Raw genomic sequence first — 18,040 nt, 5'->3', positions numbered from 1 at the left:
ATCTTTATCTTTATTATAATTATAATATAATTAAGGTTAAGTAGTCTTGACCTAACCTTAACTTTTAATTATGAAATTTTTTTATGAAAGAAACTCCTATTGAGGATCAAATTCGGTACCACATGTTACCAATTCTCAACTCCTACCACCAGGGCGCTAATGTTTTTTTATGATATGCAATTGCTTCAATTATAATATATATTAAACACAAATCTCAGGTCCTTAATCTTTCAATCTCACAATCCCTAAATCATTTCTCACTCACTTTCATCTCTCTCACTATCATACAAATGAACTTAATAACGCTAATCTCGTCCTTTTTAACGGACCTAACTAATTTTTATGAAAAAAGGCTATGCGAGGAATTGAATCAGGTGGCACCTGACAACACTTCAAACCTTTTACCACTCGGCCACTTTCGTTTTTACGAAAGAATGTTGCTTCCAAAATAAATATACCTTACTAATTAAGGTCATTTTTTTAAAGCCACTAACGCTATTGCAATTCCTTTTTTGATAGTAGTTCCTTTTCATTATTATTTTTCTCCCCGTTACCACATATCAGTTTTTTTTTCTTTATCTCTCAACTACCACATAGCAGTTCCTTTTTCTGTTCATTTTTATAGATTTAATAGCCTTTGCGGTTATGACCAGCTTCTTGGTGCAAGCTTTTGCATTTTTTCTTCTTCTTTTGATTTGTCGTTTTTGTTGCAGGCCATCTTTTGTTTTTGTTGCTTTCTGAAGCATTTTGAAAACATAATACTTAATGTAACTATAAAAGTATTAATATAGCCAATTTAATAGTTATATATGAAACTTTACAAAACCAGTGCATCGCACGAGTTAGAGTCCAGTAGCTTGAAACTTTACTAAAAATAAATCTGTCCATAACTGAACTTTTTTTTTTTTGTTACTCCATAACTGAACTTTGATGCAAGTTTTTTTTTTCCCTTGAATTATATAAATCTGGAAATTGAGATCAAACGATCACTATCCTGATTGCGTGATTGTGGAAAGGAAAATACTTTATGTATTATTATTGTTTGTATTGTTCTACACTAATATTTCGGCATAACTGCCAAAACCATACGTCAGCAAATGCATTTTGCAACCATTAAATCGAAACTGTTTTACAGATTTATGTTGAGAACGGAGTGCAATGTAGCTAAGTATTCTCCTTGTTTTGTCAAAAAAATAAGGGAAATAAGGGCACAAGTTTAGAAACTAAACATAGAAATTTTTTCTTGGAAATTGTGCATTCAATATATTAAAAGTTTGAAATTTTTTCTTTTCAATGCAAAAGTTACTTTTTAATTTCATTTATAGTTTCTTAACTTGTGCTCTAAGGGCACAAGTTAACATGACCCAAAAAATAAATAATAATTCTCCTTGTAGACTATCCTTAATTATTGGGAATTCAATTTTGCCATAACTTGACATTTATTTTTTCTCCCGACATTTGAAGTGGAGATGGCCATACAACCCATGCATATTTCTATTTCTATACCCCACTTAATAAATAATTAATGAGAAATACTAACGTGTGTTCTGTGACACTCTTTTAAACATCTAAAGTAGTAAGATTTTAACAAAATCTATGTATTTATTGTATCGAAAATCAAAATCTTTAATTTTTTTAAAGAATAATTTCTTCATTATGAATCCTTAAAGAGTGATTCGGGGACACTCGTTATCAAGACCCATAGTTAATAAGTGTGATCCAAGATTCGATTCGCCATCTTTTACATAAAGAGAAAATTCAATTGATAGAGGACAATTCGCTTTTATATGTCAAACATATTTATCTGATGAATGTTAACCATCGCTAAACAACGATGAAAACTTCGTAAATATAATATATTAATAAAAAAAGTGGACACCCTTAAAAAATAGTTAGTACTCTAGTAATCTAGAGTTTTACTGGATTTAATATTGTACCTTCAATCATTTAATGTTATGCTATTTATATATTAAATATTTTGAAATTAAATTAACAAATTAAATTAAATATTTTAGAGGCTTAAATATGTCTTTCGTCCCTGTAAATATAGGTCATTTGAATTTTCGTCCTTGAAGTTACTAATCCTTCCAATATGCCATTGCAAATATTAATCATTTGAAAAATGGTCATAATTACATCTGATTAGTAACTTCAGGGACGAAAATTCAAATGGCCTATATTTGCAGGGATGAAAGACCGATTTAAGCCAACCATCTCGCCCAGTCATCACTTATCACATGGGCACCACGTCGCTAATGACAGTCCACCTCAGCAAAGAATCCTAATTAGGACCAAAAGTCAAATGATTAATATTTGCAGTGACAGATTGGAAGGATTAATAACTTCAGGGACGAAAATTCAAATGATCTATATTTACAGGGACGAAAGACCCATTTAAGCCTATTTTAAACTAATTTTTTCTTGAATGAGTTTAAGGTAAGTTTAAAGTAACAAATGAATTATTTTTTTTTAGTTTGTAAAAGAAATGATAAACACCACATGAAATATATTTTTTCATTTTGAAGGAAACACCACATGAAACTTAAAAAGATGATTAAACTACTATTGTTTAAATTTGGCCTTATGGGTGGGTACCAAAAAAGTGTAATAATTAAATATATTAAAAAGGTTTTTCTATCATGTGCAAATTTGCACATATTAAGAAGTTTAAAGTAGTAACTTTGCCTTAAAACTTATGTTTTTTATAATAAATATGTAACTTTCGAATAATAATTGTTGATTTTCAATAAAAAGTTACTACTCTTAGTTACCTTAACATGTCCAATATTGCACATGTTAGACAAACACATATTAAAAAGTGGTATAAATCGCAAGACATAGAGTATCTTAAAAGATTAATAAGAACACTTTTTCTTGCCCTTAACATCACAAAATAATACGATAGGAGACCCACATCATAATTCACTCTATTCACATTCCAAAACCTTAACTCTCAAATGACCCTTTGTATGGATACCGACTCCGCAGCAGAAAATATGAAAGAGTTACAAGAAGAAGGTAACTACGTTTTCAAAGAAGAGATTCATTACACGGTGCTCAAAACCTCTCTCTTCTTCTCCGGCGATGGTTTCACCGTATATGATTCTCATGGTCAACTCGTTTTCAGAGTTGACTCGTATGGACCTGATTCTCGTGACCTAGATGAGCTTGTTCTAATGGATCCTGACGGCCGTTGTCTCCTCACTGTTCGCCGGAAGGTACGCCGCCATTTTTTTCTTTTTTACCGAGTTCCGATGTTGTATAACGTTGTTAAGATTTAAGGTTTCTGATTCATAATCATTGGTTTTTTTTTGGTACGTATCCATGATTTACCATGTTGAGTCAGAGTAACCGTTACCGTAAAAAAAAATGTTGTGTAACTGTTTGATTGGTAAATTACAACATTAACATGTTAAATTCATTATAGGAATAGGGTTTGTTCTATTCTATGAAGCACCGATACAAACACGAACACTGACATGCCGACATCACTGATAATTTGATAAAATCACATAATTATGTCAACGTCGTGTCGGTCGTGTCTGACATCAGGACACGCCTAATCTAAAAAATGTTCGTGCTTCATGCAATCACCTTACAAGCGAGATAGATACGACTGAAAGATTATTCACTGTTGTCCACTTATTAAAATGAGTTTCATTGATCTATCATTGTTTACCTCTCAAGAATTGGTAAATAGAGAAGATGAATAGAGCAAATTAAAACTCGATTATTAAAGTTTTTTTATGAGAAGAATTTTGTTTTTATATTGATGCATAATAATAAACAATACTAAAAACATGACTGTTCGATTCTGTGAAATGAAATGAGATGCTGACGTTGATTTACATCCACTAAAATAAATGAGTGATTGCAAATTAACAAACCCCTTTATATATTATTTCTGCATGTTAGGTTACATTAACTATATTATATTTTGTATAACTGTTCACAAGTCAACTATTAACCGGTGCTATGCTACTAGCCTAATAGTGGCAAACATATATTATGTAAGCTAAAATCATAGCTTATTTTTCTTAATTGGAGAATGGTTATAGTATATGATTTTGGAGAAGGGGGATATGATTCATTATTTTGTTGCGGTCCAATTCTATAGCCACAAGTACATACTTTTGTATATGCACGATATTTTTTCTATACATTATTGTATTAATAAATCTCACCACACTCATTTGATGAAATAGTGAAACTTATTAATTAAATGATATTAATAAACGTATATACATCATATAACATTTATGTCATTTGTACATTGTAAAATTTGCTTTCAATTCATTGATTTGAGTGGACTTTAACATTTTTATATGAAGCAGAGGCCGAGTTTACATCAACGGTGGGAAGGCTTTAAAGGTGAAAGAAGAGACGGTGATAAACCGACATTCAGTGTGAAGAGATCATCGATGATCGGACGTGCAAGAACAGGAGTGACAGTGGAGGTGTACAATAACCCTGGTGAAGAGTACCACATCGAAGGTTGTTTCTCTCAACGTTGTTGCACGGTTTTTAACGCGATGAAGGAAACCGTAGCCGAGATTCATCGCAAAGTGGACCCCACCACAGGTGTTATGCTTGGGAAAGAAGTGTTATCTCTTTGTGTTAAGCCTGGTTTTGACGCTGCTTTTGCAATGGGATTCGTTCTCGTCCTTGATCAAATCAGCGGCCATGATTCCATTGGTGATGATGCAACTGCGGAGCCTACGGTACACCCTACTATAGAAGATTAAACAAGATCATAAATAAATCAAAGTACAAAGCATTGCATTGCGTTGCTTTAACTACTATGGGTTTTGTTTAATTTAATTTAACCTACTAATCTTTAAAGTGTCCCTCACGAAGGGGAGATGGATCCACTACTCAAGATCTCTGCTCCTTCTTTTCAGTTTCCTATGTGATCCTGTAAATTTTATTTTATTCGATTCATAAAATAAAAATATACACATCTACATTAAAGTTGAGATGTTATCTTAACTTTTGAGTATAAAAAAGGTTATCTAAACTTCAAAAAACAAATTCAAGGTTATCTATTCTGCATGAATTAGCACTTTTATGAATGGTCTAGCCACTTTCAATATTCTAATATATTTGAAGATTTGATCTGCATGTGTTATGTGTACATGAGTATAACTTTGTTTTTTGAAGTGATTATGAACTTTGCATCATAGCTCTCTAATAACATATTAAATATTTTCAAGAACCTTTCATCTGTATGATTGGGTGGGTGGGTGCTTATTTCCCAAAGGAAGAATATTCTAAACCAAGTGGGTTTAATTTAAGAAAAATGTATCTTTTTACACTAAATGCATTTGTGTATTCCATCACATATACGGAAATGATAAGTTAAGTTTTGCAATATTTAAAACATGGCACGTTTCGTGACTTTTGTGAAGGAATTGGCACGTACTCCTACTAAATATCATTCCTCTTTAGAACAATCCTTGTTAGATCCTTTTTCGTATAATTAAGTAGTAAGTGGATACCTACCTTACCTTACCTCAAAAAAAAGTAGCAAGTGGATGCCTTTTGATTTTGTACCCCACACCCAGCTACGTGAGATGTTCTAGTGGAATTGAACTACCTTTAAATTAAATCAATTCTAGAATAGAATTAAAAGCTACAATTTATCATTTTAAGTTGAATCGATTCTTGAGGCGGAATCAATTCTACTCGAAAACAACGAAACATATCATAATTAATTCTATATCTCCATAATCAATTTTGATCCCTCTAGAATTAGAACCAAACATACACAAAAATAATATTTTTTACATTGTTAAACTAGTTGCAAAAAAAGAAATGGGTTAAATATGTTTTTAGTCCTTGCATTTTGCGCCCCTTTGAAGAATAGCCCCTTTGAAGAATAATCCTTATTATTTTAGGGATTTTAAAAACATTTATTGAAATGCAAGGACTATTGTTCAAAGTCACACAAAATGTAGGGACCAAAAACATATTTAACCTTAAAATAATTGGGACCCACTAACTGCCACATCAGCATTCTGTTAGAGAATTAACAACAATGACTAATTTTGATAACGAAGATAAAATGTGAGGATTTTAAAAACATTTAATGAAATGTAGGGACTATTTTTCAAAAGGACGCAAAATGTAAGGACTAAAAACATATTTAACCCAAAAAAAATTAGAGCAGGATTGCGTATGAGATATAAAAAATATGATTGGTTATCAACGGTTTAACTAATATTCTTATTGTCAACCTTTCAAATCTAAGATGGGTCGAATTTGAGTGTAATATGCAAGACACAGCTTCAAAACTAAAATATTTTAGAGCTGCTTTCTGAAGATTTTTCTCTTTCTTTAATGGTCTACCACGGGCTATATGTCGGTGCTGTGGCATGACCAAATGCTTGTGCTATTTTTTAGCATAAAAGAGTCTTTTTCTTTTTTTTACAAACATAACTAGTTGTCAACCCGTGCTTCGCACGGGGTGGATTGCTTTTTCTCGGATAATTTTGTTTGCAAACACATATTTGTTAACGGTTAAAAGTGAACTAATTGTCAACATAGATATTACATGCTTATAAATATAATAAGCCATGGTCCATAACATGCCAAATCCTATATAGTTCTACCATAAACGAAACCAAAACAGAAGTTATGCAACATAGATTCTAAAGTAGTTGTGTTTGATGGATTACAAAGTTAAATTTCCAAAACGTTCCCATCATCTTCAATTCCAAAAGTAACCATCTTGGTTGGTGGATCTTCCAAATCAAAGATCAACCTGTCACCCTCTTGTAAGTCGCGGTCTATGACGAAGTCAGACCATTCACCACCCAAAGATTTCTCAGCATTTCCCCTGCCAGCAGTTGTTACCTTGCAATTAAATGTCTTGTGTGTCTCGACATCCTCTAAAGTCATCCTTAGATGCTTTCTCTTCAAGACCCTTCTGGATATTTGATTAGGAAAATGCTGTATAAAATGAAATGTGGTATGTTATCTCTTTTCAATTATTATAAATTAGCAGATTAACCCTTTGCTAACTTGAACCAAACGACTGGAATGCATAAAAGACAGTGTTAGTTGACATTACAACAAACATTAGTTGTGAACATTAATTTCCTAATCAACATGCACTTCAGGCCCTGTAATTGGAGATATTAATAGACATACTTTTGTTTCAGTTTAAACCAACGCAGCAAAAAGCTTTATGTTATGTACCTGCAAAGATTTCATTTTGGGGTGTTTGGTTTTATGATTTTGTGGTTTGGGGAAGATGTTTCAGAATTATGCATAAAATACAAACAAAAGCAACCTTGGTAATAGGCTTTTCAGCAAAGGCTAGGGATGTCAATGAATACCCATGGGTACGGATAATATGATACCTGTCTCCGCCCCGTTGAATAAATATGATACCCGTGCCCGCTCCGTCTGCTCGTGGGTACCCACTATACGGGTACCAGTGGGTATTGAGGTATCCATGGGTACCCATGGAGTTTTGAATTTATTTATTTTTTGGTACAAATAATAACTTTTTTTAATTACCAAAAAACTTCAACTTCTAAACATCCATACATAATCCACTCAAAATTTCATAAATCATACATAATTCATAGAAAAATCATGATTCTTATATAACCAATATGTTTTATGATGTGAATGAAGTGGAAACGGTGAACTTAATAAGATGAATTAAAAAAATTTAAAATAAAAATAGGTTATTATTGAGGATTTTTAGGTGGGCGGTAAAATTTTCTTCAATAAGGTACCAACTTTAAGTGATAAGATATGATATATATAGATATATTAGTAATTTACTTAATTTATTATCGGGTATGGGTACCCGTGGGTATGGATACAATCATATCCGTATCTGTGTCCATATAATAATGGGTAGTCAAATACCCGTTTATTATACCCGTGGATACCCGTTTAGCTACCCACTCCATACCCGTGACGAATTTTACCCGTGGGCATGAGTATTTTTGCCACCCCTAGCAAAGGCAGATATTAACTGCAATTTAGTACCATGTATATAAATCCTTTCATATGATCTACAACAAAGGTAGATATTAACTGCAATTTAGTATCCAGTCCTTTCAGGTGAACAAACTTCTGAATCAGACAGATAGTTGAATGCCTCTCTACTTGATTTATATCATTTTGCCTTTCAGTTTCAACGTATATAAATCATTTCACATGATCTACAGCAAAGGTAGATATTAACTGCAATTTAGTATCGAGTCCTTTCATGTGAATTATACGCACTTTTAAAATACTTGTTTTAAAGGAGAGATGTTCAAATTACGGAATATTACCATTCTTCCTAAATTTGAGAATGAAGGTCGCATAATCCAAATATTTGTGATGCATGTTCTAAGGCATGGGGTTCCGTAACGTATTTTGTAAAAAAAATTGTTCCGAAGGAAAAATGAACAAATTAATGAATATTGCACAAAAATTATAAATTTTTATCAAAATATTTATGAAAGCTTTATCAAGAACAGGAAAACATCATAAATTACATATTAGTTAAAATTATAAAAGTGAGCGCTACTGTCATAGAGTTACCAAAAAGGGATTAACACCAATATTTACATGACACAAAATGAACGAAAGAAACACATTAAACTCTTTAGCGTCTTGTGTGGGAACATGGTTATTAATAATCTGACCGTTAAAAAATAAAAAATCTCTTTGACATCAAAAAAGTAATATCAGCTGAGCAATATTCAGTCTCTTCACATATGCTTAGTAATATTCAGTCTGGAAGATTACATTGAAAGGATATATGGTAAAATGACGGATAATTGTGAATCATTGTAATATGTCAAGATATAAACCTTAAAAATCATGAACCATCAACTTAGTTTTAAATAGTTAAAAATAAAAAATTGTAAAATAGTTAAAAGTTTTTAAAAATATAAAAATTGGAAAATAGTTAAAAAAAAATTGGTGAGGTAGCACTCAACCAAGCAACACTAAAAAAATTATATGCATTAGCGTAACTAAAAAACAGATGGACGAACATAAAATATTATTCTAAACGTTAATGTGTGTATATATTCGCGATGTTGAAGAAAGGAGATAAAAATATTTAGGATCATTAAATGCAAGCGTGAATAAAAATATTTGTGAGATTGTGATGATTAAACGATATTGAAATTAAATATATAAGTGATAAAAAGATAATAAAATTCCTTTGAAAAAAAGGTAATAAAATTAAATGGAATCTCCTTAAAAAATTAATGGAACGGTTAAAAAAAATAAAGTTAAACGATACCTTAAAAATGTAGAGAAGTTTGAAAAAAGTCGGGTCAAACGATACCTTAATCTCTCACAACGGCAATGTAGAAGCAAATGAATTTGGGAGAAAAAATTGAAAAATAGTTAAAAATTGGAAAATAATTAAAAGTTATTAAAAATATAAAAATTAGAAAATAATTAAAAAAAATTGGTTAGGGGCAAAAATGGAAATTCACAGGCCAACCCTAAAAAAAACCTCCAATAATTGAATTACCAAAATGCCCCTCCTAGGGGCAAATTGGTAAATTCAATGGACATTTTCTTTTATATATAGCATATATAGAAATATAGTCTAGTGGTCCTCAAACTATGTCGGGTAAAAAAAAAATCTTTTATATATAGTATATAGAAATATAGTCTAGTGGTCCTCAAACTATGTCGGGTAAATATAGTAATATATATTTGGAAAATTGACGTTATTACGAGTTTTATTGGGTTTTTTTTTGCAATCTTTAACTCAAAATAAAATAGTATAAATTGTTGAAAGATATTGATATCTACACGACTCCATGGGAGATGCAATACAAAAAAATGCTTACTTTGATTTGTAAGTGTTGGATCATTAATCCAACATTAACCTTATAAGTGAATAATTAGGACTTTTTTCACCTTACGCATTTTATGGATTTCGGATTTTACCATCCGAACAGTGTAAACACCTTACAAAACCTTCAAAACATGTTAACCATTTTAGATTTTATAATCCGAATAGGGTGTGCAAAAAAAAATGAAAAAACATATTGTCGAATAATTATGTATTGTGGATTGCCACCTAAGTTAAGCGCAATCAAATGATCCAATAAGGTTTGACCAGAGTGAATGTTTAATAGGATAGAGACCTAAATAGTAATTCTAGGTTATCTTTATCTTTATCTTTATAATACTAAATGTTAGGTAGTGTTGCCCTAACCCTATTGGTTTGCCCTAAGAGCATACACATCGCCTGGCAAAATGGGTGGTAACACACTGACCAATGCATTTGTGTCATAGTATCTTGGATAATTGGCATTGGATATGAGTAGCTAAACCAACCATAGTGGCAATGCATTACCACGGTTCTGTTCCAGAATTTGTCAGACTTTGTATTACTTTTGAGTTCTTTTTCTTTTAATTAATATTTATATTATTGAAGAGAAGCCCAACGGTAATATACATTTATTCAAGCCAACAAACTATACATTTCTCTTCATACATATTTAACTCATGCAACGGTAATATATATTTTTTTTCACTCATGCAACGGCTAATTTTTTTAACATATATATTTGATTATTTATCCTATTACATGAAAAAAAAACTACACATTTCTTTTGAAAATGAACCCCAACAATCAAGGATTTTGGTCCAATTATATACAAAATGGTGGTAATCCTCTTTGTAACCCAAATCAACAAAACACCTCATATTTTGGAAATACATCTCATAACCCAAATCCACATCATAATCCAAATTTTTTAAATTCTCCTTTTATTCCAACGTTTATTTCAACGTTTAATAATTTTATTAATGTATTTTCTTATAACTTATTTGTGTCAAGTAGTACATTATTTAATATATTTTCGTATAATTTTCATTTAATTTTATTTATTATTTAGATATTTTGATTCATTTTGAGTATATTGTGTGATACATTTTATATATTTTCATTACACATTTTATATATTATTGAAAAATATAATTTAAAGTATATTGTAGTTGTAAGATAAGTGGGACCCATTTTAGTGTTTTAGAGGAGTGGTATGGATATTTAGAAAATGTAGTTGAGTGGTTTAAATAATTGGGAAGTGTAAAGTAATACTCCCTCCGTCCCGCAATAGATGACCTATTTGAAAATTTAAAATTTTGACCTAATTTACTTTGACCATATTTTTCTACTAATATACAAAGATACATATTTTTCTACTAATATACAAAGATAAATAATATCATATAAGATGTCGTTAGATTCGTCTCGATGAGTATTTTCAAAATATCAAATTTTCACAATTTTTTCCAACATATTATTCAAGATATTTAAGCTCAAAATTATGCATTGGAATGCGTAATAGGGTCAACTGTGTCATGTATTATGAGACGGAAGAAGTATAATATATTATGTGGTTCCCATTTATGCCACCCATTTGGGTGGCATGGATGTGGGTGCTCTGCAAGAAATTCTTAGTTTTGAAAACAATTTATGAAAAAAAAACTCTTGAAGGATAAATAATAAATAAATAAATAAATAAAAACTCTTGAAGGATCGAACCAAAAGTATTCAAACCAAGTTCATGTTGGTGTTAGTTATACATTATGCCGCTACACCACTAATGATTATGATGTTAGCTCTTTGCTTTCTAAATACATATTTACGCTTTATAATTATTTTAAATTAAATATTTGATTATTTCTGTTTAGCCCAACTTCCCTTTCCCCCTCCCTTAAATGTTGATTGACCACTCTCCCCACATCACGCAGTTCCAAACCCCTCCTCTTTATTGCTCCCCTTCAGTCCTCACACGCTTCTTCTCTCTTTTTCAATTTCTTTTTCGTCCTCACCCATCATTCTTTACATCTCAATTTAATCTCCCTCATTCACTCCATCTCCTTTACTTATGAGTATCTTTATCTTTATATATCTAAACGTTAGATAGTGTTGCAAGCAACCCTAATTAACCATAATCCCACCCTTTTTTATTAGCTTAAAAAAGCTTTATGAGAAAATTTCTTTGGTGGGAGTTGAGCCAGGTTACAAATTTCTTTGGTGGGAGTTGAGCCAGGTTACATATGGTGGTGGGAGTTGAGCCAGGTTACATATGGTCATCGTTCATAGTTTTTACCCTTAAGCCAAACAAGTTTTTTATTGAATTAATTTCGCTTTCAAATTCTAAAACCGCCTCCCACTTCTTATTCCACCTTTTCCACTTCCCATAAACTGTTATTTTCTCTCCCTTCTATCACGTGCATCAGTTTTTGTTCTCAAATAGTTATTTAGGTATGTTAATTGTTGTTAGAACTTTGGTTGCACCACCAATTTCTCATCCCACCTTTTCCACTTCTCATAAACTGTTATTTTCTTTCCCTTCAGTTACGCGAATCACTTTTGATTCTTAAATATTTGTTCAAACAATTATTTTGATGAATTGAAATTAAATAGTTATTTTGGTGTATAATTGTTGTTAGAACTTTGGTTGCACGGGTTGAATGAATTTTTTGAAATACAAAATTTGAAGTGATCTGAAGATTCGTCATGATTTTTAGATTATTTTCCTACTCTCTAAATCATGTGAATTGATCTTTCTTTTTCTCTTTTTCTTTCATTGTTTCTTTCTATGCATGTAAAATTGTTCACAATAATTGTGATCATAGTTAAATATGTTACTGAATTTCAAATGCATATGAATTAATAAAAAACCCGTGCATCGCACGGGTTAGAGTCTAGTTAAAATAGAAAATATCAATAGTTAACCCTAATTTTTCCTAATAAAAACCCTAATTTAGGTTCTATAAATAAATAGACCATGGTCCACATAACAGTAGCTGCCATTCTTGTTAACATCCCATCATCAACACCCTAGAATAACAAAAGGTTCTCGTTGTATAGTAAGTTTCTTCCTATTGATATATTATTTCCGATGATTAACATGATTGTCTCTAAGGTTAAAATCAAGTTTGTTTTGATATAAGAGTCAATCATGTTTGATCATTGAGGAACTAGTGTTTATGCTATATTTTTACTTTCACGGCTTAAATTTGTTTTTGGCAATTCCCTGACTGTTTCGGTTTCTAGTGTTTTGTTGTATATCTCTATAATGGGTTTGGTCTGTGTTTCCATCAAATTTGAATTAAGGTTTTGCAGGATTAAAAAAAAAAAAAATCTAATTTTATTTTATATGCTTGAGGTACCCTCTTGTTCAGTATATGTAACTCGCTTTCCACTTTTTTTAGATGTATATGGTTTGATGCTTTCATCATTTATTCATTTTTCAGTGACATGGATTTTGTCTTATATGATATTTTTGAATTAATTCTGTTACCAGAGTGCTTACCGAGTTACCATATAAATTGTGTACGGATATTTCATTCTTGTTTTAAGAAAATTGGCAAGAACAATTCATGAAGCAAAAATTATCCAAAAAAATATCCATACACAATTTTCTTCATGAATTAAGCGTTTGGATAATTTATTCTTATTTTGAATCTATTAGCATTTTTACAATTCATTCTTGTTTTATTTTGAGATTAACTATTTTTATTTTTTTTGAAACGTAGAATGATTGAAACCAAACAACAAAGAAATATTTTAACACAATGAAATATATGCATTAAAACAGCACAATGAAATAAGTGCAGTGTGTAAGCAAGATGGAGATTTGGTTTGCCACAAGAAGCACCATTAGCATGTGAACACCAAGTGCTTAGTCTTCCTTTACCAACATAATGCCAGAAATCAATGTTATCCACTATAATGTTGTGGCATTACTTATTTTCACTGCATTTTGAACTCACTGCAACTTCTGTATTGACACTTCCTCTAATATATTTGTAAGATACCTTGCTTATTTCCACCGTTGAAGGCACCTCATTGTTGTAAGCTTGATTCATTTATTATACTTGATCATTGACTATGGGATTATCCACATTATTCATCCCAATATCTTCATAGATAAATTAGAAGCATTCAACATTTTCTTCAATTGAGAAGCCCATGTTTTAATTCTAACACTATCACTCGAACTATACAAAAGGTGCAATTCCTCACATCATTGTTTTCCACATCTTCTCCGTCGTCATTCTTATTAAGGCTTCAAACACTAATTCCTTGTTCGGGACTACAAGTGATGGTGTTCGAAGCGTTGGTAAGAAAGATGACGAAGAAGATATTGAAAACTTTGATGTGATGAATTGCACCTTTAGTGGCACAAGTGATGGCGTTAGAATTAAAACATTAGCTTTTTAATTGAAGAAAACTTTGAATGCTTCTAATTTTGTCTTTTCAGTTATTAGGATGAATAACGCGGGTGATACCATTGTCATTGATCAAGAATAATATCTTGATAATGCTTGCAGCAACAAGGTGCCTTTAAAGGTGGAAATAAGCAACATGTCTTGCAAAAATATTTGAGGAAGTGGCAATACCGAAGTTCCAGTGAGTGTCAAATGCAGTGAAAATAAGCCATTCCAAAACATCATTGGGCCGCATTGATTTGTGGCATTATGGCAGTAGAGGAGGTCTAAGCAATGAATTCGATTCCCTAAGCAATTGGTTTTCACGTGTTTATGGTGCTTATTATAGGAACAGAATCCATTTTATCTGTGTATGTTGCTTTAATGTGTTCTATTTGTATGTTTGAAACCTTAATCATATGTCGATTTTAATGAAATGCATTATCTTCTACCAATCATTTCTTTGATTCCTTTTCTATATATATCATCATTGAGAGGTTTTAAGTCATGCCGTTATTATGGTTTTTGAGTAGGTAGTGAATTTCTAGAGCATAATGATTCAATTTTTCTTGTTATTGTTCCTGCAGCTAATGTTAGAAAGTAGATTATATTAACAATAATTGAAATATTGTAAAGGTTACAAGGACAACTTCATATGATTTTTGATGTATTAACAAGGTTTAGTCAATGATCGCCACCGCAGAGGGAGTACATGCTCCTGGCTTTCTTAGCACCATAAAGATTAGTTAAATAGACTATTCAAGAAGTGAAAATGTTGCAGGTATCATGTTTTTCACCTCAAGTTGATCAAGTACGTCGTATTTCTTTCTTTGCTTGCATTTTCAAGTTCCAATTGTCTAAGAAATTATGTCTATTAGGTTAGTTTACTTCAAAACATATTTCTAATTTTATCTAGATGTTTGTCATCCTTTTATTTTATTTAAAGAATTCTTGTGTAGTTGTCAAGAGTTAGAACCTGCAATCAGGGGCGGAGCCACCTTGCATCCAGGGGATGCAGGTGAACCCCCTCAACTTGGTAATTTTACACCAATAATAACACTATTATTTATTTTGAACCCCCTCATATCTTAGCTTTGCACCAATAGACTGATCCCACTCCACCATTTGAACTGACATTTCACACTGTAAAGTCAATGATAGCAGAGCCACATGCAGAAGTATATTGAAATACAACAAAAATTATGCATCCTGGGACTTGAACTCATGGACGCACCTAAAAATCAAGTGAATACCACTAGGCTAATGTGATTGCAACGTATAATATGTACAAATGTAGTATATATAGTCTCCCTCCCTTCCAAATTATAAATCAATTAAAAAAAAATTGTCCTAAATTATGAATCACTTTACAATACCAATATAACATTAAATGATGGTTTTTCTACTATTTCATCAACTTTTTATTACTCTATCATTTTTAATTCTTTAATATATCTTTCTTATACCATTAATGAAGAATAATTTTATAAAAACCCTTTATAAAATGGCTTATAATTTCTTTCACATACAACATTTATTACACTTCTTAATTTATTTGAAATGATTAAAGCGTTATATAATTTGGGACTGAGTGAGTATCACGTAATACAATAATTCAAATGTTTAGCATGAAGCTCTTTGTAATATTTATATATTAAATGTTTTTATATATAAATATTTTTAAATTGTAGCTAAAAATTATGTATTGAGTCGGAGTCCTGTTTCTGCCACTAAAGAAGTACATATTTGCTATTTAGGATCAAAATGGTGATGGACGTTCTCTAAATATTATAAGGCAAATGTTAACATGTGCTCTCAAGGGCACATGTTAAGGAACTCATTATAGAAATATGGGTATTAAAAGTTGTGCAGTCAACTTCTTAAAAGTTAAATTATCATGTTTTCCGATGCAAAATTGCTCCTTTTGGGTTCCTTAACATGTACCCTTAGGGCACAAGTTAACATGACCCTTTTTAAGGGGAAATAAGCTCCAGTAATTCGAAATTCGGTTGGAATGTAAATAACGTCCAGTCAAGAATTGTTTGACTTAAAAATCAAATTCGGTTTGTTGCGAACGATTTGTCTTTGATGAAGTTCATTAACCACTTGAGTTCAATAACTTGGTTTGATTAATTGTCTAATATTGATAATAATTCACCTTCAATTTTTTATTTTAATTGATAAATACTAAATTTTTTAATTGATAAATACTAAAATTTATAATTTTTTTGTTTTTGGTGGTGGTCGGGGTTCGAACCTCGGACTTTGCATATGTTATGCATTGTCCCTACCAACTGATGTTTTTTTTTTGTGTGTGTGTATATATTAAGTAAAATTCTAAATTTTGAACCCCCTGACCTAGGATCCTGGCAACGCCATTGCCTGCAATAGTAAGAAACTTGAAAACTAGAGAGGCCAATATAAGCTTAAAAAGACAATGGAGAAAAGGTGGACCGAAAATTTTGCTAAACCGGGTACGCTGTTCTTTACACTATAAAACCTTTACTTTGTCTAGCAGTATTTTTTCGTTGTTAGAATTTGCCAATATTGTTGGTATGATTGTCTTAGTATGATGACTGGAAAGATACTCTGGATCTATTGTTAGCTATTAACAACTTTGATTTAGCTTTAAGAAATGAGAAGCCTACTGCCCTTACCAATGAGTCTACTGAATCCAAGCATACCCTCTATGGAAAATGGGAAGACACTAGCAGGGTGTGTCTTAAGGTCATAGGTTACACTATGGAGAAGTCCATTAGGCAAAGCATCCCACAAAATGAAAATGCCAAAAATTATGTGAAGTTTGATGTTGAAAAGCTCACCCACTTTGACAAAGCCAAGAAATGTGAGTATTTGTTGTTGTTTGACAAGACAAAGTATGATGGTGTTAGCGGTACGTGCGAGAGCATATCATGATGTTGGTGAACTTATAAAATAATTGGTGAGAGCACCTTGATCTGGAGAGTCCTCGAGTCCTTGCCTCCTTAGTTTGATGTTATGAGGACTTCTTACAATACCCAAAAGGATGAATGGACTATTGTTGAGTTGATTGATATAGTTACCGAAGATGAGGAAATTCTCAAAAAGGCTAAATTTCAAAGTGTTCAGTTTGTTGCTTCTGCTTATGGCACAAAGGATGTCAAGAGAAACTACCATAAAAGAAAATATCATTATGATGAGAAGAAAGGGGGAAAGGAAATGCAACATATGGATCCTAAGAAGAAATGGGAATTGCAAGTACTGCATGAAGTATGGACATAAGGTGGATGTCTCCTGTTTCCTAAAAAGGAAACTCAAGGTACACTCCTAGCTTTAGCTTTTTTTGAAATATAGTAGATTTACCTTCTCATACTTGACAGTTAGACTCAGGTGCAAGCATTCATGTCTGAATTCATTGCAAGGGTTCACAAGTGTGAGGAAATCAAGTGATGTTGAGGAAAAAGTCATCACGGGAGATGGAGCTAGAGTGTCCGTATTGGAAAATAGGAGTTGTTTCTTTGCTTTTACTTTCTAGGTACACTTTGATTTTAAAATATGCAATTTAGGTACTTTCCATGATGAGAAATTTGATTTATGTTTCTTCATTGGATAAATGTGGTCACTCTTTTAATTTTGGTAAGAGGCATAAATATTCGCTCAACCAAATTTTTTCTCTTACTGAATTCTGCTAATTTTGGTAAGAGCCATTAGACTTGACTTAGGAATTTGGGTTGATAGAGTACTCCTGCCTCTTACTAGTAACCTATTGTGAGAAATAGGGTTGAGAGAATACATTTTTGCCTACTTAAATTAAAAGAGTAACCACATTTATCCAATGTTGAAACAAAAATCA

General features: G+C 31.6%; 1 protein-coding gene and 1 pseudogene across 1 annotated transcript; both read left to right on the top strand.

Moving 5' to 3' along the window:
- The first annotated feature begins 2,849 nt into the window (after positions 1–2,849).
- LOC146951477 (protein LURP-one-related 12-like) lies at positions 2,850–5,121 on the top strand. Its single transcript, XM_085747459.1, has 2 exons — positions 2,850–3,218; positions 4,335–5,121. Exons 1-2 carry the CDS (start codon positions 2,958–2,960, stop codon positions 4,743–4,745), a joined length of 672 nt encoding a protein of 223 aa, XP_085603585.1. The 5' UTR covers positions 2,850–2,957; the 3' UTR covers positions 4,746–5,121.
- A 2,221-nt stretch (positions 5,122–7,342) lies between these two features.
- On the top strand, positions 7,343–17,571 carry LOC146951476 (uncharacterized; annotated as a pseudogene).
- Positions 17,572–18,040: the final 469 nt, after the last annotated feature.

Source organism: Medicago sativa, chromosome 2 (assembly GCF_051527215.1).
Source record: "Medicago sativa cultivar Bolivia chromosome 2, Bolivia_mono, whole genome shotgun sequence".
Lineage (NCBI taxonomy): Eukaryota > Viridiplantae > Streptophyta > Magnoliopsida > Fabales > Fabaceae > Medicago > Medicago sativa.
The sequence above is the reverse complement of the archived record's forward strand: the minus strand, read 5'-3'. Positions and strand labels throughout refer to the sequence as shown.

Excerpts from the sequence above, each read along its gene's own strand:
- LOC146951477 (XM_085747459.1), top strand. The coding sequence starts at position 2,958 with ATGACCCTTTGTATGGATACCGACTCCGCAGCAGAAAATATGAAAGAG. Across the intron at positions 3,219-4,334 it reads TCCTCACTGTTCGCCGGAAG|AGGCCGAGTTTACATCAACG; the intron begins GTACGCCGCCAT and ends TATATGAAGCAG.